Source organism: Corvus hawaiiensis, chromosome Z, assembly GCF_020740725.1.
Source record: "Corvus hawaiiensis isolate bCorHaw1 chromosome Z, bCorHaw1.pri.cur, whole genome shotgun sequence".
NCBI lineage: Eukaryota > Metazoa > Chordata > Aves > Passeriformes > Corvidae > Corvus > Corvus hawaiiensis.
The window spans coordinates 74,639,814-74,663,746 of NC_063255.1; the positions used below are offsets into that span (position 1 = coordinate 74,639,814).

The following is a 23,933-nucleotide window of genomic DNA, read 5'->3' on the forward strand; positions in this document are numbered from 1 at the left end:
GGGCCCAGCCCACACAAACAAGGATATGCAAACAGGACTCCGTGTGTTATGGTGAAAGTTCTCACGCCTTTTACACAAGATCATTGTAGCTAGGTACCTCTCTACATGCACGCAGCATGTAGTCACTACAGACTTCACCTGATTGCCCTGACTTTTCAAATACAAAGGATGAGGACCTTGAAATGCAACTTATCAGGTCCCAGGATGTGTGGATACTCAAAATCAAAGCTCATCTGCAAAAGCTGGAGTTTGTTTATCTGCAGGGATAACAGTCTTTTGCAAAGCCATTCTTGACATAATCCCAGAAATGGGTTTATCCACGTGTAGAAGATTATGTTGTGGATTTTTTCTCTCTAGGTAGAAAATCAGTATGAAAAGGAAAATGAGAACACAAGGCTCCATTAACTTCACAATGACATGTGAAATTTTTCTTGTAGGAGGCTTATTTGCTTGCTAAAATTACATTTGTGGGTGGCAGAGTGGGAAGGCACTGGTGGATATCTAGAGATGAAATGGTAACTTCAACTCTGCTGCCCCTTGGTAGCATAAGACAATTAGTGTAAGGAAGTTATGAGCATTGCTTTGTCCCTTTGTAGAAAAATGCAGCTAGTGGTGAGTGCTATGAGTTTGAAACAAAGCTTTGGAAGTCATATGCAGGGGAAAGAGCTTGTCCGAGATTCAAGGATGCAGTGCTTCAGCCAAAGGTGATACACAAAAATCCCTATATTCAAAGTTATGTGTAAGGGTGAAATAAATTAAGAATGGAAGAACTGTATTGCCCCTTTAGGAGTGGGACAGACTGAATGCTGACTCTATGCATAAGCAACAGAGGTGAAAAGGCAAGGTGGAGAAATTCTTCTTAGTCTCTAAACCACCAAATACTTTGGCACATAAGAAAATTATATCCAGAAACTAAAAATCAAGGAGACTCTCTATGTACATAGTGATCCATATACATATGTAGTAAAGAACTCCACTGAGGGGAAAGTAGTGGTAAAAGAACCTGCTTAAATTGTTACATGGGGAAGATTCATTAATGACTACCAAGATAACCCTATTGTCCACAATTTCTCTGTAGTTAGCAGCCCTTAGTTTAAGGCCTCCACCAGAGGTCAATATAGTGCCATTTAACTACTGGCACTTTAACTAGCCAGTAAAAATATCCTCTGAGCAAAGTTGAAACTGGGAGGGTTTTTACTTCTTGTCATTAGACTAACTCATTCACTTACAAATGAACTGCTTTTAGATTGCAGGGTTCTGGTTGTTATTTTTTATCCACGGAGATATTACATAGAATATTGATTTTAAAGATTTGTGTTATAATTACCAGACAACTGACCTTTCCTTAATATTAAATGAGCTGGTAAGATTTTAACTTTTGAAGTGAACCTCCTTATTTCATCCTCCCTCTTACCTTGCTTTTGGTTCACATCTCTGACCGGATGAAATGGATCCTTCCTGGTAGAACTAAATGGGAAGAAATACTCAGAAGATCATGTAATGCACTCCAGCTGCTGACAGCTGTTTGCTCTGTTCGAGCTAGTGTAGAAAAAACTCAGAGCAAAATCCTCTCAAATGCGCAGAACTAGAGATTTTCCTACGCACTTTGCACCTATCAGACAGTGTAGGAGCAAAATCCTAACACATTTTTGAAAAAAAGCTCTATTTAGCTTTGTCTTAATAATAGTGAAATGTTGCAATTATTAAAGGATCCGGGGTATGGATCACTGATAGAATTATGGGATCAATAGAAGAACTATACAAGCAATAAGCCTGCAAGCAAAAGGCCTGTGTGTGAGAAAAACTCTCCATGAGAAAAATCTGTGAGAACCAAGCTGAGAACAAGAAGGGAGTTTTGAAAAGGTACAGCTGTGGAGATAAGACCCAGAGGGAGGAGGGTGAACACCGAATTCTTTTAATCATAACATAACTGAAGAAGCTTGCCAATGTAAGTCCAATTATGTAGAAGTAGAAATGTGCTTTGATAAGCTTTAAGCCACTTAGCAGTTAACAAGCTGGTATACTATGTAAGTGCCTTTGGATTGCTAATAAACGGAGTTTTGCTCTTATCAACCATACTGGCTGGTCTGCAACCCTCTCCCCCCGCCGGAGTTACCGGGCCTCTTGTCTTTTTACAATTCCAACAGTGAAATCTGGATTTTTGTGAGTCTAAACCCCAAAGTAGAAAGTGTTTCCACTTTTAAGGGTCTTCTCTTTCTGTCCCTGAAACAGCAACATCAGGATTATCATATTTTACGAACAGAGTATAACAATACAAAACAGTGTATCCAGAGAAAAGTCAAAAAGCAATCCATTGTCTTAAAACAGTTAGCTGATGGTCTGCTGAGAGAAAAAACTCTTAGCACTTCTGTCAATGAACTTGCAGGTCTGCTTGTGGAAAGCTTTCAAGGACTCAAACACAGAGGGTCATCTCTGCAGGACTTGGTATTTTTTGGCCAAGGAGCCTTGACTAGTTGCGGAGAAAGGGCAGAAGATTGTGATTGCCATAGACACAGACACATCTGAAATTACTTTTCACCAGTTATTCTTATTACAGAGGAATATCTATTTGTCCTTTCCCAATAGGACTATTTATTTATTTCTTTAACACACACAAAGTTCATCTCATTTGCAAGAAGGTCAGACTTTGACTTTTTTGCATGCACACTAAAAAAAAAAAAATCATTCTGAAATGGTGGCATTCCAAAGAATCTCAAACACTACTGTGCAAGGCACAATTTATTGATTAGGGCCTTTCTACAGGATTTATAATTGCCAAAGTATTGTAAAATTTTTTTTCCAAATAGCCTGTTCGGGTAACAGTTCTCTCATGGCTATCAGCTTACTTATTTCACGGAGAATTAGTTCATGGTGTTTTAAGCAAGCTAGGGAGTGATGACTGGCAGCACCTGAAGGAGCAAGAACTAGATGAAGGCAGGTCATGCCAAACCACTGGCACTACAAAGGTCAGAAATAAGGGATTAGAGATGGCATCACAGACAGTGGTGTACATGACTTTTTAACTTGACCTACCCACAGGGGTTTGCCACTACTGAGATATCTCTGCAGACAGGGTTACAGAAAGTTATTCCTCTAACATACCCCATGTATAGAAAGTGGGAGTGGTTTCAATCCTAATACATTCTTTGAAGGCAGGTCTCATACACTTCCAAGCCGACTGGTATGAAAAAGCTGAGCATTTTTCCTGAGGAAGGATAGCAACCTGCGCTTTTATCCCTGCCAGATAAAAACGGTAAACCCAGTAGGATAACTATTACAGCCACCCAAGTAAGCAAGAAAACTGTTGTTTACACATCTCCTTCACACTGTTTGGAGTGAGGATTCAAACAAACACCTGTCTCTTACTTTCTAGTCAAATACATTAATAATATGGCTGCAGGGTATTTAAGGGTTTTGCCAACCTCAGCTGTTGAAACTGCTTTGCTTTCTGTAAAACACTTGCATGGTAATGGCAGCAAAGGACACATCCAAGAAGAGCCTAAAAGATAAAATACTCCAATTAGAAAATGCAGCCCTTGTTCTTCTGCACACTTGTAATATACTTTGTATCATTCACTGGAAAATGTAAACACTCTGGGATTTAAAGACCAAAATTAATATTATAAGCATTACCACTAAGACCTTACCCACTTGGTCTCTTTCCTCTTTATCCTCTGACTTCAGCTTCTTAATTTCTCTTTTCTGCCCTTCCCCTGACCTACACAGAGCTGCTTTGGGAGGAGTGAAGGGGCCATTACAGCAAGGATGGGGTGGCCTTGTTGCCTTCTCCAGCTCTACTTTCAAGAGAATCAAACATTGAAGGTCTCAGACTATAGGCAAGGCCCAGGTTTGGCGTGAAACTTTCCCAGGCCAAGGTGTCTCCATCAGTCAGGTCTGGGAAACAAGGAACTGTGTGTGGAGGAAGTGCTGGATCAAGTGGCTCATCTCTAGTGAACATAGGTTGTCCCTGGGTATGAACCAAGGCTGGAATTTAAAATGTACCCATCAGGACTGGACTAGTTTCACCTGACTTCAGCTATTTAAAATAGCTGTTTCCTCCTCTCCTGGACAACAGCAATAAGCATTTCCAGAAGAAAAGTCAATCCAATCTACAATGTTGCCACTCTCCCCACTGACTAGAGAGGCAGCTTACATGTTTAGTTTGCCAAATTTAGGTGAAATACCTCTCAAGCATTGAAGACTCTCAAGCCTCCAGTCTCTTTTGAGGCACCTAAGACCTCTGGACCTAAGTCTGGATAAAGCTATCCCCCTGTAACACAACAAAATGGTGTTTATTTAATAATAGCCCCCAGGTGTTACTCTCACAAGATGTGAAAGACCAAGGCAGAAGAGGAATTTCAACTTGCGTCTCCCAAACTCCAGCAGAATGCTCACCACCACCACACTTCAAACAACTCCACCATCACGTGCCAAACATGAGTGAGCAAGTCAAGTACTTGCCCAAAAAGTCCTGCAAGTAAACCAGACAGATAACCAACATGTGAATCTGGCTGGGGTGCAGGTACAACCCTCAAAACTGCTTTAGTTTTCTCTGCTCAGCAGTAAAATACAGATTCTTTAAGGGGGCTTACTGGACTAAGAAGAGAGTAGAGATCCTAGAGAAACACGTGGGTTCAAGCTGAAAAGGCTTTACTGTGTGTCTCAGTTTCAGATTTAAGACACTTCACACACAAACTAGACATAAAAAACTTTTGTACATCCAGCCCTCAGCACATGCTAGAATCAATGACACGTACATATTTTGTGTACAAAAAGGAGTACTCTTCTATTGTTACAGTGTAGATGGAAGTGGAAATTAAGGTTTAAAACTAGTGTAAAATAATTCCTATAAATAAGTTACTGGCACTCCCCATATGACACACTTTTTAATATCCAGTTAATGAGTCCTGATACATACCCCTGCACAGACTGTAATCAATCTTACTGTTCACAGTTAATTTACTAACAGCAGCTTTTAATGTCAACAAAGTTTAGTTTACAAACAAAGAATCCTGAATCAGATCAGATGCAATTGTTTTACATCAGTATCATAAATTTAGCTGCATACTTGTAACTGATCTGTGGCTATGTTGCTCTCCGTAACAAGGTAATTAATGAGAATGATAAAATCTAACAGACAAAACTGATCCCCACAATCCTTGTTTGTTTTGAATACAGTTGAAGAGAAGTAGCAGCACAATACAGAGAATGCTTATCTTGTAAAAAACACAGAATACTTGCTAAAAAAAAGGAATCATTACTAGTCCGGTTTGGACATTGTATAGATAGCAGTCTTGAATAGCTGGAACAGGGAAAGACAGAAAAGAATTTGTATCAGTCAAGACATAGATGGGCATTAAATAACCAAAGAATGAAAATTTCAGTGTAAAACACCATAGCTGCACTTACAGAAGAAAATGAATGCAAGATTTTAAACTGCTGTGTGTCTCCTCTCAGAAGAGAAGACAGCCATGAGACTCCTGGGCTTTTTTTCAAAACATGTCCACTAATGAAACTGTCATTAGGCAGTACAAAGCTTGCAACATTGCTTGCTTCACTTTGGAGGGTATGTAAGTAAACAACCACTTGCACAGCCTCAAAACTCATCAAACAAATGCAAGGTAGCCATAATGCTAAAGTAAGAGAATGTAAATAACTGGTGATCGATTTTCTGGCAGTACAGCAGCAGTCTGAAAGGAAATGCAATACTGAAGGTCTGTAACTTGACCGTAAGAACAAAAGGTTGTTCTCTCAGGCTGTGTTCCACTTAACAGATGTTCTATGCAGATTTTTCTTCCAGACAGGTTTTTCGGGAAGAAAAAAAGAATCTTTGGTTTGACAGGCAATTGAGCCTACTATTTCTTTTTATAATATCCTTGTTTAGGATATTATACAAAATACACACACAAAATAAGGGATTAGACATACAGTCTCTGCCATTCCTGCAACATGCTTACTAACGAAGTTGTCAGACTCCACAACTACAGAGAACTATCATCATCTGTTGTTAGAAGCTCTGTTAGCATATGGTTAGGAATGCTCTAGAAGATACTTTAAAAACCCTTTTGAGAAAGCCACTAATATCCAAGGCTAGCCTAAGACAAAGGCCAACAACAGACAGCATCAGTAATGGCTGACTGGTTGTTGCATTAAAATACAGATGATCACATTACATAGCCTTCTGCAGAGCTTGTGGTGTTAGACTGACACCTCTGAGAGTAAGCTCCTACATGTATGACAGCGGCCTTCTGTGTACAGTAAACACATACACATTTAAAGCTCCTTTTGCCTTCTACAGCGATTTCCATGACTTTTTTCACAATATATCTACCGGATAAGATTATTTCTCACACACCTCAACTTCTAGCTGTAATACAAGCTTAGCAAAGCAACATTCAGAGTTGTGATTAGGTTTAACAGGTCTGTATTTCTTGGTATGTATCTGACATAACTTCTTTTAAGTTTTGGCACTTTCAATTTACCTTCACACTGTGTGATTAGCCTTGCAGCTGAAATACTCCATGTATACTTAGCAAATCACCTTGTTACACTAAGTTCTGTAATCTTATGGACTCTTCTGTATAATTTATTCAAATTTCACCATCTCTTCTTCAGTTTTACAGAAAATAATTTTCTGTTGCAGGGTTCTTCTGGTCTGAGAGTTCTCCAATAACTTGAAAAGAGGATTTTTACAATGCCTCTCAGGAGGGATGCAGCAGTAACACAAATCACTGTGTTCTTGTAAGTATCTCTGCAACACTACAAAGGAACTGTACAATTCGATCCTGAGGTAATGGTTCCTGATCTTAGCTTCCTTCACACTGTCTTTTCAATAAACTGGCGTGGTTTGCTGCTGCTGGTCATAAATTTACACATCTTATTTAGCAGAGGGAAACAAGCATCTGCAAGAAGTATAACAATTGTATTCAGCACATTCCTATCCAATATCCTATCTATCCTATTTGGCTGGGAGACAAACTGAGACTTTATTTATAGATTACCTGCCCAGTACGTGGTCTACATCCCCAATTTCTGTGCACCCCACCAGGGGTCACTTACACCACCTTACTGACGTTCCTCAGCATGGGGGGCAACAATTCTTCTATTATAATAATTTTAAATATTTACACACTGCACAGCCACTCTTTTACATACACACATATACTTACTGGTATATATATCTAAAACATTTTGCAAAGACTGACTACATTGCGGGGTTTCCAAGCATGAAAAAATCTGTAGCCTTCTATAACACAGACAACTGGAGGGCCTGTGGAGGAACAAAAAAGTTCCCTCTAAGTTTAAGCTCTCTTTGCTCTCTCCAGAGATCATTCACTAGCTTCAAAATACCCATTTTTGACATTAACTAAAGCTCTCTTGGAAAAACCCACAAGTTAATTTAGTTAAAAAAGCACGTGTTAAACCAAGTAGTACTTAGAAAGAGCATTGAGTATTTCATGTGTAATACATAGTTACTCAGATACAAACTTAAATACTTATTATGTAAAAAATAAAGTGCTTTCTATTGGGTCCCAACGCAGGGACATTATAAAACATTTGAACAACTGTAAAACAAATAGATACATAGAATACTGAATCAAACATACATGATAACAGTTAACATCCAATCTGGTGGATGCCCCAAGACAAAACATCCCTTCATATACATGGTATATACATATATATTCATCTTTACTCAATATATTATGACAATATACATTTCAAAATTTTGTTACAGTCCAAAAAAAAATCCTACAAATATGTCAGGAACCAGACTCTCAATCTCCACACAAATATGCAACAAGGATCAAGCACAGAAGTCCAAGACTGACAAAGAATTTGCTATCCCTGCCCACACTACGACCTCCACTCCTGGGAAAGATATGCCAGTGCTCTTTGCTGGGGTGCAGTGCCTCCACATCTTGCAAGGCACTGTGAGCAGCAGCTGTGAAGTTGGCATCGCCAGTGGTGAGTAGATCAAATACACACGAGTAAAAATAGATATCCTTCACAAGCATCTTCTCATGGCATTTGGTGGTAGCTGTTTCCAGTGTGTACCCTGATAGGGGATGAGCCGCAGCACCCCAAGGAAGCATCTTTCCCACCACAGGCAATGGCAAGTTGCCACTCTGATCAATACGTTCACTGGAAGGGCAGCCATTCACGCACAGCTGCAGATCCTGGCTTTCCTCGTAGGCCATGACCAACTCCTGGGGCATGCGAATGGCCAGGGTCAGGTAGTGCCCAAGCTGGCGGATATACACCGTGGTCCCGATGTACCTAGCATGCATCTCGATGTATTTGCCACTGACTTTCTCCACGATGTGCAAGTTCCTGGTGTTCCCATCTCCTCCACTTGTTGTACCATCAACAAAAGCTGCAGGCAAGTCATCAGTCACTGCTTGATATACTTTCTGATCTGTACAGTCTTGGTATGATTTGAAGATAATAGTTATCTGTGGGGGAGGGGAAAAAAAAAAGCAAAGTTAGCGGAAAAAAATCATCACGTCAACCCCTTTTCCAATTTGTAACTGAATATATCTGGAACTGCCCACTACCTTAAAACTTGACAGCTGTCCACAACTCATGCCTAAGGAAAACAGCCTGTAAATGTGCTTAAAGCAGTATTTTACTAGATGGCATATGTTAAATTTGTTCTTATGTTGGCCCGGAAGCAAGACTATTAGCGTGTGGCAACAGCCTTGAGGTCAGGAAAAGAAAACACTTTATATTTAATTAGGCATCACAATTACCTCCTGCCTGACAGTTTCGTAACACTTTGGAATGCATCTGGCAATGACAGAGAAGCGCAAGGACCCAGTAACTCCCACGGTGCTGGCCACTATGGCAAAACCAGAATGAGACCATGCAAAATCAGGACCAGGAAGAACAACTAGTCAAATAATGACTTAGGGCTCCTCAATACATTAGTCCTAGGAACTGGGAGATTTGACACTTCGAGTCCACTGTTGCTAGAAAAGGTGCCCACAGAGAAACAAAGCAATACTGAAAGATACTCAAAGACATGCCTTTGAAGAGTGAGTAACTTCCAATACCAAAATCATTATCATAAAGCAATTAATTTTTTTTTTAAGATTAGAATTAGCCTTTTAAACCTTTCTACTTGTTAGAGTAAGTCGCAACAAAAGAAGCAGCAGGTTGTCCAGTCTTACTTGAAGGTAATGACTAGGCTATATGGCAGACCAAGTTTGCAGTGTCTAGCAACTTTTCCTAAAACAAAAAATATAATGAGAATTCACATCTAAATATTCAAACAGATATGCTACTGCCTTTAGAGTTCTAGAGGGGAAGGACTTCTTGAAAAGGTCAAAAGACATTTTGCACCAAGAATAGGTATTCTAGTAATTCTTTTCATCATTGACTGATTATATAATATTTGTTACAGTCTATGATTTAAGCAGTCTGCTAAGAGACTCAGATTACTCCAAAACATATCAGAAGGAATTTTTAAACTAATGTTAAACTCAAAATCTGTTCCACAGCAACCTCACATTTTAGTTTCAGTTAACCACCACACTTCTGCACAGCAACTTTTATTTCTGCCCCTCTGTTTTAAAGTAAGAGCTAGAGGTTAAATCAAGTGTAAATTACAAACAATTTGAACAAAACCTCTGCCCTCACTAGCCTCACCTCTCTATACCACTTGTATAAGACACAAGTCTTTCCACCTGTCTCCTCCCCCTGCAACAATTTCTTCTTTGGAGTATGCAGACATACCCTACACAATATTAGATTTATTTTCAGTATTTGGTTTATCCCAGGTGGTTGATGCTTTGTCAGTGTTTGTCTCACAACACAGACAATACTTACTATTTTGACTTCATATGTTCTCACTAGTGAGGACTGGATTTTTCCAATCGTTTTTCCTTGCATTAATCAGTTATACAGCCTGAGATGTATCAGCTATATAGCTTGAGACCATCTGTACTCAAATAATTTGGTAAACTGATGTCTGTGAACAACAGCTGAGCTGGAATGCTTATGCCCAAAATCCAGAAAACGCACAAGTGCCCCTGTTGCTGTAAAGAGCACCTCACAGCTTTGTGCTTAGTAAAGTAAGCTCAGCAACTACAGGAGAGAAACTTCAGGTCTTTCAAGTGATTAGTATTTCTGCATATAATCCAGGCCATAATGCAGTAAAAGGCCTTTTATTTTGTGTAACACAGTTTGGATGAAACAGACTTCTATCTCAGCCTGCTCAGACAAAGAAGCATTGCTATTTCCTTGAGCACATTTGCATTGTTCTGCACATCTCCAGAAGTAAAGCTCTAAGTCTCCTTAGCACTTGAACAAGCCTGGAGTCAAAAAGTGTTCACTGTTTTAATGAGACACTGAACTGGCTGCTTGCTAAAACATTTAAGCAAGGCACCTGCCAAAATCTATCAGGAAACAGCTACCCACCTGCTCTCTCCAGGCCTCCCTCGTTTCCAAGAATGAAATGCACACAATTTCAGAACATAGAGAAAGAGCAAGAAGCCTTCACCCTAATTAAAGATTAGCAATAACACTGGATGCTGAATGAGAACTGAAGGACTATTAGATGAAAAAAGGCCTCTATGAACATTGCAAGGACACTCCAAACAGAGAATCAACAGAGACCAGTAAGATTTTCAAAGGACACACATGTATTCAAACCTTGCAGCTCAAGGCACTGGTTTCAAATATTCTGTTGTCAGAATATGTGACATCCATCTAATCCATAGGCCAAATCAGTAAAACCAGAGTGCTGGATGGGCTTTGCCTTATCACACACTCCTATCTCAGTATCATGCCCTGACACATGCCCTGACAGATACTCAGAACCTGTTGCAAAGGGAGATGAAGCAAAATTTCATTGCAGAGTGTTCTGTCTTTAAATTTTCAAGGTAACAGGGAGCATTAAAAAGTGAAAATGGTTATTTCTAACAAACTTAACACGTTATACATGTCTGTGTACGCACAGTACTTTTCACACTCTGGGTCCCAAGAACACCTTCACAAAGCTGCTCATGCAGTACTATTTACAGACTAGAGATTAGCTGCCCTTTCTAAACTTAGATAGAAAAATCCAAATGCCAAAATCTTCATATGAAGAAAGATTTTTGAAACTATCGATGTATCAGCCTTGTTCTTTGGGAACATACAGAGCTCTTCTGCAGTGAGGCACCCTGAAAGATGAAAATACAGGTTTCCAGAGGCTTATCTGAGGATACAATAAACGAACATCAGCTATAGTAAGATTACTAAACCAAAACAAGCCCCACATATACAATTTGCACACATACAATTTCATTTTGGACTTCATCATCCCACTCCTACTGATACCAGTACTGATGAGTACACTGATCACAAAGCTTTCTTAAATTCCACTGCACATGCAAAACCTTTCAAAGACGGTGTTACTGAGCTGTAAAACTGCAGTTTCTGGAAGACTTTCATGTATTTGTAGAAGGTGCCTGGCTTGTGTACCTTAAAAACAACACTTTCAACTCTTGAGGTCTTGTACTTGTCCTCCCTAGTGCCACAATGCAATTAAAATGATGAAGGTATCACTATATGTTTGTTATTTTACTATGCATTTCATAGAATCCTAGAATTGTTCGGGTAGAAAAAGACCTCTAACATCATGAACTTCAACCATTATTGTAACACTGGTGAGCTTAGGGAGGAGTGAGTGAAAAAGTGCTCAGTGGAAAAGGACCTAGGGATGCTGGTTAACAGTGGCTGAACATGAGCCAGTGTGGGTCTAGGGCGCCAAGAAGGCCAAGGACATCCTGGCTGGTGTCAGACAAAATATAGCCAGCTGGACCAGGGCAGCGGCTGTACCCTGTACTCAGCACTGCTGAGGTCACACCTCAAATCCTGTGTTCAATTTTGGGCTTCTCACAACCAGAATGACATTGAGGTGCTGGAGCGAGTCCAGAGGAGAGAAACAGAGTTTGGAAGGGTCTGAAGCACATGCCTCATGAAGAGAGGCTGAGGGAGCTGGGGGTGTTCAGCTTGGAGAAAAGGAAGCTTAAGGGAGATCTCACTGCTCTGTACAACTCTCTGAGAGGAGGCTGTAGCCAGGTAAGAGTCAGTTTCTCCTCTCAAGTTGCAAGTGACAGGATGAGAGGAAATGGCCTTAAGCTGTGCTGTGGAGCTTTAGATTGGATATTAGAGAAAATTCCTTCACTGAAAGAGCTGCCAAGCACTGGAGCAAGCTTCCCAGCCTCTTGACTCATCATGCCCAAAAATGTTTAAAAGGCATGTAGAGATGGCACTTACAGACCATGTTTAGTGGTGGAATTGACAGTTTGCGACTGGACTGGATCTTAAAGGTCTTTTCCAACCTAAATGATTGTATTATAACCTCCAAAAAATCTGTAGTATAAGCTACTTCTGCAAAATAAGACAAATTCATCTCTGCCTTAGGCAAGATGTCCATAAAGATGAAAAGAATAATGACATGTGACCAGGTACATGATCCTTCTACTTCTTAAAACGTTTACAACATTTATCTTCCAGTTACCTTTCAGCTGTTTTTCTACTACACTGTTCTTACTCTGCAATGATTTCCTGAAAAATTGAAACCATGCTACAAAAGAGATATTTAAAATGTTTTGACTTTGGGAAAAAGAACATTTATCCCCAAAATTCCCTTACCCTGCTCACAGCACCAATTCCCAGGTTCCAAGGTTTATACCCAATAAATTACTACAGTAAAAAGCTCTGTAGTTTTTTTCCTTCTCTGTGTCCTTAAATTCCCTCTCTCACCCTCAAGCTATCTATTATAAAACACCTGGACAGGAAAACCTCCATTTCCAATTAATGCAAACAAGAAGATACCTCCAAACAAGAAGGAAAGCTTTCCATTGGCAAGCCCAAGCATCTCTGCCTCATTTGCTACTCAGGGACAATTGCTCTAGTGATATCCTGTCACAACAGCAAAAGGCAATAAAGACTTTGTACCCCTCCAAATAAAGCACACAATAAATAAAATTTCAAAAACCCCAACCTTCTACTTAATGCACTCTACAATACCCTACCTACCTGCTCCCTGTAGACACAAATGTAGACACAAATGTAGACATTTATTCTCAGGGAACTGCAAAACCACTTCCAAGACAGGGAAGCTCTTATCTAGAGCTAGAGAAATCAAACATAAATAATGCCAGTGACCTACTCAAAACCCATACAAGAAGTCTGTCAGAAAGAAAAAGAAAGAAGAGCTTAAACTCAGTTTCCCAGTTACTTGGTGATGATTCTCCTTCTCCATCTGAAAGGTCCTAGGATCCTATGCCAAGGGTCATAAGCACATCAGGCAAGCTCAAAAAACCTGGAGTTTCTATTTTCAGCTAGACCACAGAACACAGCTTTTGTCCATGGTGAAAAACAGATGTTACTATGGGTAACACAAATACGCAAAACACCTACAAACTGTCAAGAGCATTTTTATAAGTACACAACTCTCACAAGATGTGCTCTTCCAATTAAGGAATTCAAGGAAAAGTTTTCCTGCTTTTTATACTTTCATGCCAGCGCACAGTGAGGCGCAGGGGAGAACAACACGCTTTTATTCCTCACATTCTTATTTAAGTGTCGTCCTGGCATTCTCTTGTCCTTTATGAACTTTCTGGATAGTCCTCAGACTGCTGGGGGTTCCATAGTCTCTTAGGTTTTGGAGAGAGAAGAAAACTTCACACATAATGTTGCCTTCATTACCAACTGCCTCAAAGACTGGTACACCAGAAAGCTAAGACAAAAGTGAAAAGTACTAACTCCCTACAAGGGCAGGTGATGGTTTGTACCTTTCAAAAGGACAATGGGGTGAAGATTAAGCATTCTGTTTCTATGACTTCTTAAACCACTTCCCCTAAAAAAATGCATTCAGGAAAAACTAAATCTTCTACTCTTACTGTCCTTCCTTTCATTAGGCCTGCTTTAGAGTATACTAATTAGGTTAGTATTTGCTTTGGCTTCTGTACAATATAAGTTCAGCATATATCTTTGTTTTTATTTCCTGCTAAACATCTATTTCAAATACATACAATGAAATAACAGCCAGACTAACAAAAAGTACCAGTCTGAAAACTTTTCTTATGAAGAAGGTAGAAGACCTTTTGGCATGCTCTCAGCTAGGGATTACACTACGTAGATAAATGTCACGGAAGTGTAGCTCTTTAAGCTAGCCTGTGGCCAAAATCAGTTAAGTACACTCAGCAGCAGATAGTCAATCATAGTCAAAATGCAATACTTGCAGAGGAAAATGTTACAGGAATGAAGTTAGCAGAAAAGCCTTTTCTATTTCATTTATAGTAGCCTGCTCGTACCAGAAATAACAGAGTCAAGAGAATGCATTAGAGATATTAAAACTTATTTTCTAAGTCACTTCTACATTCAAACAACCTTCATTGTCTACAACAGGTATGCTAAGTTCTGTTATCTGCCAAAAAAAAAGAAAAAATTCAAGGACTGTACAACATGTAAACTATATCAGCATTAGAGACATTTCTAGTATAGCAAACCATAGATCTTGTTTTATTTAATTGCTTCTGCACACTTGGCTGTACTTGGGCAATGACAGAGACTACTACAAAAGAGGAAAAAAAAACATTTTACCCAAGTCAAGAAAAACACAAAAAGAATCCCTATTGAGAATAAATAAAGACACAAGGCACACCTTTTAAAACCTTTTTAAAAATACTTTCCCTCAGTATGTACACACATTTACTCTTGGTGTTCTCTTTGTTATCTCTTCAAAGACATATACCAGCGTAACATGCTACCAACAGTCAATCATTTTCAAAATGTGGCTAAAGTTAAGATCACTTATCTACTACTAACACACCCTAGCCATCCACACAATTTGCACACAAGAGTCTCAACTTTTTCCTCTACTGCTATCGGAAACAAGAAACAAAGAAAATTCTGCAAGAGTTTAGCAAAACTGAGGATAAAAGCTTACTGCAGATTACAAAATCCAGGTTTTTCTTCCACTTATTAGGAGTCTTTAGGTAAAGCCACTGGAGCAGATTGCAGGGGACATAAGTCTGTTTTGCAAAGCTTACTCATGTAAGCCTCATTCCCTTACTTTATACACCTTCAGAACTCATTCATAATGAAGACTGTTTTTGAAACAGACACAAGTTAAGAAAATGTAATTCTGAGTTTCAGTCCAACCTCTGTTCACTCATACAAGCATTGCCACTAGTAAATACTTCAGAATCCAGCACAAATTTAATAGTAAAACCGATTTTCCCATATTAATACTACTGCACAACCAACTCCACGGAAGATGCATAGGCTCTACCCTACTGTGAAAGACAACTCCTGCTTCTGACTCCAGTAATTAAAAAAACTACTTCCAGGCTTAACAACACAGTGAAAATTCTTTGGAGTAGATGTCTTGAAGCTGTGTACATATAGCCTGACATAGCTTGACAATACAAGAGCTACACTACCACAATTTTTAAAAAAGCCCTTTCACTCCAAAAGAGGTATGTGACAACATCAGCTTCAAATGCATGCTTAAGTAATTGATGGACACGCTACCTGCATTCAGCAGAAAGAGCCAAGGACTTTTCTTAAGTCAAAGAAATGGCATCAGTTATCAAATACTAGTGGATGTATTCCTACTCTAGACACCTCAAGTATCTGAGAGGAGTGCAATCTTAAGTCCTGCCTGTTTCAACAAGAGTTTAACATTCTTGGCACAATTTTAAGGCCACTGCTTGTTTAGTAAAGCCAAGGTACTAAGTCCTTCTCACAACCATATAGCTTGCTACCTCCTCTCAATTCTTTGCAGTTCCCCCTCTTGTTTCTGCTCTGAAACATCAGTGTTTTGGTAACTAGTTTTTTGTGCCAGCCATTCCCAGTATTATTTGTTTTCTACTGTTATAGCTATGCAATTTACAAAATTAATGAAAAGCAGACAAACGCTCCTTCTTTCTTTAAGTTCCCTTCCAACCCAAAGCATTCTACGATTTTTTGAATTTCTAATTAGTGCAGAGACAGTCAGAGATGTACAATAATCTAATAACTGTTTAAAAGTATTACATCAGTATCCGTACAGGCTTGTGTGATGACACGCACAGGTTTTCTTGTCATAAGCAGGAGCAAAGGGAAGAAAAAACCCTCTTTTGTTTGGTGCTCAGAAAAGAAGATACTAAGTGTTTTACTTTTTTATACTATTGCATAGAAGATTCTCAAGCTGCTACACTTCTTTATCTGTTAAGGGCTAAATGACTTACTTAACTGTCTTGGCCTTTTACTTCTCCATGCATGCACAGTGCACAAAAAAAAATCTGTACCTTATTCGTAGCAGTAGCGCTGGATCCTGGGACCACAGGCACATTGGTCACTTGCACTGATAAGTAGTTATTGTCTATAAGGGGCCAAGAACCTTCCACTTTGCATGTCTGGAAGTTATCCTTAAAAGTCCTCAGATGAGGATCCCCAAACAAGCCACAAAACAGGTAAGTGGGAGGAGGAGTCTTGTCTCCTCCCTGATGTTCTCTCACTTCTGTGTGGCCACTGTAATTGCAAGGATCATAGGTCATTTCAGGGTTGGTGGAGGATGTGGGTCCATCTTTGGTACAGTTTCTCTGGGTCATTAGGTCACCGATCCCAAGCACTGCAGAATGATAGACTAGGTTTCCACGGCATACTTTGGAATTGCGATAGGTACACACAGAGTATGCCCGCAGGGCCTTGCAGAACTCCAAATCAAAGTCCTCAAGAGCCGTGTTCAGATGTGAAGTGAAGGATACAAAATCAGTGGTGCACTTCTGGATTCCACAAGATGTGTGCAGTTGACAGTCACCTAAGCACAAAACAGACAACAGAAAGACATAAAGCAAAGCTCTTAAGTGGCAATACCCCTTTCCACTCCCACAAGTACCACAGAAAACAACTTGAAAGAAACTTAAAAGTGCTCATGCACTAGGGAAGCATTGCATTTTAGAAAGACAAGAGGTTGCAAGATAGAAAGGTAGCCATGGAGAATATCTCAGAGGCTGAGAGGACTGATGATGTCCTAATCCATTACCTCATATTGCCTAGATGAAAATTAAGAGCACTAGATCCTGTCAAGTATAAGCTAAAGATTTCTTTCCAGACACCAAGGTGATGATGCAATTCTGTGTATAAATTAATCACTTAGTCAGTAAGGAAGTCTCCATTTAGTCTTTCAGTGCTTTACACAAGTTACTGGATTTTTATATAGAATTCTGCCCCTCAAAAGAACGTGGTAAAGGCAACAAAGTAAAGTTGTTTAGATGTTTGGACATATCTAAATGTCTAAAAATGTTTAGACAAAAATAAGACTGACTAAAGCAAAAATCAGGTTCTCTTCCAGAAACGAGGGCGGGGGGAGGATGGTAGGTAAGCAGACAAGCAGATTGCTTAATTTCCCTGGCACTGCCATAGCTAAAGCTTCACTGCTCAATTTTTTTGGGACTAGTGTGTGAAAACACCCAGCTTTTTTTTGCTCTCCTTGTCTGAAGCACAAGTTTTCAGCTAAGGTATGTGTACATTGCAGTAGCTGTACCTCTCAGAACATAATTCAGTAATAACACAAGGGGAAGAGAAACCCTCTCCCCACAAAAGCCTCAAGTACTTATCAGATGTATACAACTGCTACACAGTTCAGTTTACACCAACAAACCAGTTAGAGTTTATCTGATGACCTGATTTCCATAAAAAAACACAGTTAACATCCTCACAAGCAAACAGGAGTTTTACAGTTGTCTCCTCCACAGTCTCACAATTACAATCCGAAATCATTCCAGATTCTCATGGCAGTTAACAACGGCTTTCTGAAGGTAACTTTTACCCAAGAACTTACCAGGACCAGAAATTAAATGAACAACGCTAAGGGAAACAGAGCCACACTTTTCACCCAGGTTAAAGCCAGGAGGACCCTCATCTAGGAAGACTGCAATCGCTGCCATCCAAAGAGAAATTGGACCTTCATAAAGAATGTGTGCACAACTTCATTCAACAGCTGTCCAAGCCTGAAAAACTATGTACTAAAATTCATCTGTGGGGACATTTATCTGTCATTTCTCGCTGTCATCAAACAGGATTTGAACACCACAAAAATGCCAACAAAGATAAAATGGAAGAGTAAAAAAAAAAAAAGGAAAACGTAATATATCTATGAGAAACTCTTGAGCCATGAGAAGTGGAAAATAGGATGAATAACAACATTTTTCATTTTTAAATAGTTGTTTTCTGCAATGCACCCAGTGACGAGAGGATATCAGCAATTTCTTTGCCTACCCCTTAGCTGACCTTCCTGAGGCAGTACTCACATGACTTACTCTGAATATCTGTACCATGAATTTATAAGGGCAATATGTTTTGCCAGTGATACATAGCTAACACAAATCTCCTGTCAAAATCCCAAGACAACACAAAGCAGAACGAGGAACTCTCCACCTACAGCTATGCATGACCATGACTTGTGTAAGCTGAAAATTTCCTTGTGCAAGAGATATATACCTCTGAAAAATACAGAAAAAAACCCCTAACAACAATCAACTTCTGTGTTTTCAAATACACAAAAAAGACCCGTGCCAAGCAAAATGACAGAGGGAACGCTGGGTTTAGAGCCAGACTTTCAAAGCATCAAAACTTTTATTTCCCTTCAGTTATATTTGTAAAATTATTTTAATCACAAATAAATCAGGCTAGACGAGCAAGTCTGTCAAGTTATCAAACAGTCGAATAAATCACAGAATCTCAGAATTTTTAGGGCTGGAAGGGACCTCTGGGGATCATCCAGTCCAATCCCCCTGGTGCCAAGGCAGGGTCACCTAGAACAGGTGACACAGGAACGTGTCCAGGTGGGGTTTGAATGTTTCCAGCGAGGGAGACTCCATGACCTCCCTGACAGCCTGTTCCAGTGCTCTGCCACCCTTAATGCAAAGAAGTTCTTCCTCAAGGTGAAAGTTTTTGTGTTTTAATTTATACCCATTGTTCCTCCTCCTGTCGCTGGGCACCACTGAAAGAGTCTGGCATCATCCACCATCCTCTCGGATGGAGATATTTATATGCATTAACGAGATCCCCTCTCAGCCTTCTCCTCTCTAGACTACACGGGCCCAGCTCGCGAATCCCTCCTCATGAAAGGCTCTACCTGAAGAAAAAGGACTCGACAGCTCCTCGCGTCTGCGGGCACACGGCTGCGCTCCCATCCCTCCCAGTCCCGCTCCCCGGTACCTGCGCCCAGCAGCAGCAGCAGTCCCAGCGCGGAGAGCAGCAGCCGGAGGGCGGCGAGCGGCGGCTCAACGCTGGCGGCGCGGGAGGGCGCAGCGCTCCCCATGCCCGGCCATGCAGGTCCCCGGGCCGGCGGCAGGACGGCGCCGCGGCATGAGGCGGCGGCGGCGGCGCGGGCGGGCGACGTTCTCCAGGCTGCTTCCCCCTCCTCCTCCTCTTCCCCTTCCTGCTCCTCGGTGGTTCCCGCGCCTCCTTCTGCTCCAACGGCGTGGCCGCAGCGACGACTACAGAAGGTGACACGACGCGCACAAAGGGACGGACCCGTGAATGGGGGGGGGGGGGGGGGGATGGGGCGGTGGCGGCGCCCGCCCCGCCCCGCCCGCTGAGCTGCGCTGCCTCCTATTGGCTGCTCGAGCTGTCCGTCACAGCCGACGCCCGACGCCCCCTGGCGGTAACGACCCCGTCAGCCGCCGGCCCCGCCGCCGGCTCTGTGTCACAAACGGCCGAGTGCACCCGCCCAGCAAGCCGCGCCCCTGCGGCGGGAGGGTCCGTGGGAGGCTGCCAGGGGCCGCGTCGGAACAGGGCAAGGAACTGGACCGGGACAGGGAAGGGAACACAGTCGTGATTAGGGCAGGGAATACAGCCAGGACAGGGCAGGGAACAGCGCCAGGAGAGGGACGGGAACAGTGCCAGGGGAGGGGAGGGGAGGGGAGGAGAGAGGAGGGGAGGGGAGGGGAGGGGAAACAGCCGCGATAGGGCACGGAACACCGCCGGTATAGGAAAGGAAACACCCCGGGACAGGGTGGGGAACACCGCTGGGGAAGGGAACACTGCCGAGAGAGGAGAGGGGGCCCAGCCGGGATAGGTCAGGAACACTGCTGAGACAAGAAAGGGCGCACTGCCAGGATAGGGCAGGGACACCTCCGGGATGGGATGGAAAGACCTCCTGGGCAGACAGTGTCGGGAACAGGGCAGGAGACACCGGTGGGACATAGCAGGGGGCACCAGTGTGACAGCAGGTGGCAGCGCAGAGACAGGGTGGGTGGGAAAACACCGGGACGGAGCAGGGGACATCGCCGGGACGAGAATTAGGAAAAGAATCTGCAAGAGAAGATCAGTTCCATCATGTCAGGATATTTTTTTGAGCATCCAAAGATAAACTTCCCTTTGAATCTGTCACTAAGAAGCTAACAGGAGTAACTTACAGCACATCTCAGCTGTAAGTAAAAGTATTACTTTCAGGCTGTTTGATTTTCCAATCTATTTCTCCTTTCTAGCAAACATATTTCATACTGCTAAGATTAGACTGACTGAGGCCAGTTGGTTGAGGTTCAGCAGGGCCGGGTGCTGGGTCCTGCCCTTGGGTTACAACAACCCCTGCAGTGCTACAGACTGGGGCAGTGGCTGGAAGGCTGCTGGGGGGAAAGGGCCTGGGGTTCTGGCTGGCAGAGCTGAACATGAGCCACCATGGACCCAGGAAGCCAAGAAAGCCAATGGCATCCTGGCTTGGGTCAGCAATAGTGTGGCCAGCAGGACCAGGGCAGTGACCGTCCCCCTGTACTCAGGACTGGTGAGGTCACACTTCAAATCCTTTGTTCAGTTTTGGGCTCCTCACGTTGAGAAAGATATTGAGGTGCTGGAGGGAGTCCAGAGGAGAGAAATGGACCCTGGGGAAGTGTCTAAAGCACAAGTCCTATGAGAAGCAGCTGAGGGAGCTGCGGGTGTTCAGCCTGGAGAAAAGGAGAATCAGCAGGGACTTTCCTGCTCTTTAGCACTCCCTGAGAGGAGGTTGTAGCCAGGTGGGGGTTGGTATCCTGCCATGTCTCAAATGAAAGGACAGCTGGAAATGGCCTTAAGTTGCACGAAGCGAGAGGGGTAGATCAGTAGTTAACTCATATAAGCACAAATTAACTGTTAAGAGTCAGCAAATGTTAATCACAAGCCTAAGAAACAGGATGTGCCTTAGCCTTGTCAAGATAAGACAAACACAATGCACTGTGTCAAGATAAGAGGATCAGAACCTGTTTGAAATCAGCACAGAAACTGCTGAATCAGCCAACGAAGGACTGCTCATGCTCCAGAAAGAAAGGTGACAAGTGCATTGTTGACGAAGACTACTAACCTTCATCAGAAAGACCCCCCGAGGAAGAAGAGGAGCCTTCCTCAGTGCGACCACCAGGGTACACAGCGCCTGCGTGGCATGTATACTAATGATATTAATGACTTCCGATAAGTAATTTGTACAACCACTCCTATCCCAAGGAACGTGATGAATATTCATTAATTTTACCCATCTGCTGTGCTGTATGGAGTGCTATGTGTGTGTGTTAGGAGGAGCGATCCCCCCACACACCCAGCACACTGAATAAAGCAAATGACCACTTCTCTGACTCTGTCTCTGAAGTGTCTCTTGGCCCGGTTTGGGGCGATTCACAAGGAACCAGCCTTGGTGATTCTGTGATACGGTTCTTCAGGAAGAGCATGGCTAATATACAAAATACTGTACACAAATAAGAAAAGCACACATACAAAATAGACAAACTGATTTCCTTGGATTCCTCTTTATTAGAAAGTTTCTGGAAAATAAAAATCCAATCAACCATGTCTGAAAAATCCCAACCAACCAAACAAAAACCCCAAGCCCAAGCAAAAATCTGAGCTTCAGTAGCCATTAAAATGAATGTAAATTGCCACAACCTAGAAAGAAGACCTTTGGCTTTTAATGTAGGTCACGTAGTATTCATTAATTTAGCTGGGGCTCTGAGAACTGTCACCTATGGTTTCCTGTCGCAGCGGGGATTACTGCAACAAGTATATTTCAAACCAGGAGTCCCGTGGAAACGAAGTATATATGGACAGATTCATGGTAGATGTTTCAGAGATGTTTATTTCTCCAGCCGCATGGCCGGGGCTCAGCTCAGGAACTCTGCAGTCACGGGACCCGAGGGTCCTTGGCGTTATCAGGGAACACAAACCAACCAATGGGAACGAGGCTGAGCAGGGGCAGGGAAACCCCGTGTCTCCCCCCCAGCGCCCCTCTCCCAGGGCTCCATGGCAGGGGGAAGGGACCCCAACAGTTTCCTTTTTCTTCAGTGCTCTTTGAGAAATATTTCTGCTGTTCACCTCTACTAATAGACAACACCAACCTCCTTTTAGGTTCATATTGCTCTAGAATAATATAATAAAAATAATAATAATAATAATACTCTAACTTGCATTCCTTGAAGCTGTCTTTGACTTTGGATGTTGTCTCAGCAAGGGTACATGTACATGCTTCTTTTGTAAGCTCATAGAGCCTCACCCTGTCTGTTCTCCCTGTGTTCCACAAGCCAAGTAGCTGTATTAGTGCATGGCACAGCTGACTTACTGTCCATCTTCTGTCTGAAAGGGATTTATCCTCACAAGATACATGCCACAGCAACACCCTGCACACAGGCTTTGTTTGGGTTCTGGCTGAACTCTGGCCAGATCTGAGCAGAGGCAGAATCTTCTCATGCTGAACTACGTAGTATACAGAGTTCTACAGTCTTAATTGTTTGTGATGCTATTTTTACTACTTAGCTCTATAAATAGCTTGCCTAAGAAGATACTTCACTAGAGGCCATATGGCATATTTCCTTTCTCTTAGGATCTAGTATTGTCATACTGCTATGGACTTTTTTTACTGGAGCAAAAAGTAGAAAGAAAACAAGACAACTGATAGTGTGATATATGTAATTAAGTTCCCTTAACTAATGCTGAGTAATAATTCATTCTACAAGCATAGCCATTGATTTATGCAACCAGATTATGTCATCCTATATCATGCTGGTTTATATAAATCAGGACTAAAACTCAGTGCTTTTACCTGTAAGAAGAAGCTTTTCTCATCATCTTGAATATTACTAAAGATTTTTATAGCATTCGAACACCCAGCTAATGCAGTAAAAATTCCGTAGGAGTAGGAGGATGGATAGCTTGTGAGGGGTTTTAGAAGCTGAGGCAAATCTCTATCTTACATGTCTGAAACTGTCTGGAAAGTGCTAAGGGCTGTATTTTGAAATTAATTTCTCAGAGAGTACACAAATATACAAATACATTGTAGACTGTACAATGGATCTCTTGGACTCCAAAGTAATAACAGATGTAAATATGCCTGACGTGTTGCTTCACTGTATGTGGGGTTGATTTATGTTCGTTTGTTTGTTGTGTGGAAAAGTAGCAGTGTCTTGAAAGAAATAAGATGTCCTCTTGGATTGGGGGTTTCTTTCCATTTCCCAAAGTTACACTTGGAATTGTAACTTTCCTTAGCAGGCCCTTCCAGTGAGTTATCCCTGAACGTGTGGCTCCACTGCCTATCAAACCCTATGGTTTCTTACCCCCCCTTTATGGAACTGGGGGATCTATGGGGCATGCCTGCCTATTTCCCCCCAGCTCCTATCATCACCCATTGCCAAAATCCTCCCGGATCCTAAGGTCAACATCTGCTAATTGCTTCAAATATCACAATTTAACGTTCCTTTCAGTTTAAAAATTTCATTGGTTGTACATTACTACAATGGTGCGTACAGAACTGCACCAAAGTGAACTTCAGTTTAAAAAGAAATTAGAGATGTTGCAACTGCACTGCTTATATACAATTACCAATTTCATTTAAAAGCTTTCTACAGATTGGTACAACTGTACTGACCATATGTAAAGATACAAATATCACTTTCAGTTCACACAATCAAACGTATTGCAGGTTACAA

At 41.7% G+C, this 23,933-nt stretch overlaps 1 protein-coding gene and 1 long non-coding RNA gene across 5 annotated transcripts; one reads left to right on the forward strand and one right to left on the reverse strand.

The window, feature by feature from the left end:
- Positions 1-3,410: 3,410 nt before the first annotated feature.
- RGMB (repulsive guidance molecule BMP co-receptor b) lies at positions 3,411-19,528 on the reverse strand. Of its 4 annotated transcripts, none has more exons than XM_048292191.1 (5): positions 19,207-19,528; positions 16,293-16,804; positions 7,865-8,456; positions 7,170-7,270; positions 3,411-3,499 (listed from the first exon to the last, which is right to left on the reverse strand). In XM_048292191.1, exons 1-4 carry the CDS (start codon positions 19,307-19,309, stop codon positions 7,182-7,184), a joined length of 1,296 nt encoding a protein of 431 aa, XP_048148148.1. In that variant the 5' UTR covers positions 19,310-19,528; the 3' UTR covers positions 3,411-3,499; positions 7,170-7,181. The 4 variants fall into 4 exon arrangements, with proteins under 4 accessions (XP_048148148.1, XP_048148147.1, XP_048148146.1 ...); XM_048292190.1 differs by lacking the exon at positions 3,411-3,499 and adding an exon at positions 4,955-5,302; XM_048292189.1 differs by lacking the exon at positions 3,411-3,499 and having other exon boundaries at positions 4,955-7,270.
- Positions 19,529-19,936: 408 nt separating this feature from the next.
- LOC125319930 lies at positions 19,937-21,593 on the forward strand. Its single transcript, XR_007200940.1, has 2 exons — positions 19,937-20,422; positions 21,170-21,593. It is a non-coding gene; the product is annotated as an uncharacterized LOC125319930 (long non-coding RNA).
- Positions 21,594-23,933: the final 2,340 nt, after the last annotated feature.

Coding starts and splice junctions, on each gene's coding strand:
- RGMB (XM_048292191.1), bottom strand. CDS start 19,309: ATGGGGAGCGCTGCGCCCTCCCGCGCCGCCAGCGTTGAGCCGCCGCTC. Junction 16,805..19,206: donor GCTGCTGCTGCTGGGCGCAG/GTACCGGGGAGC, acceptor TTTTGTGCTTAG/GTGACTGTCAACTGCACACA. Junction 8,457..16,292: donor GCGCTACTGCTACGAATAAG/GTACAGATTTTT, acceptor CCTCCCCCACAG/ATAACTATTATCTTCAAATC.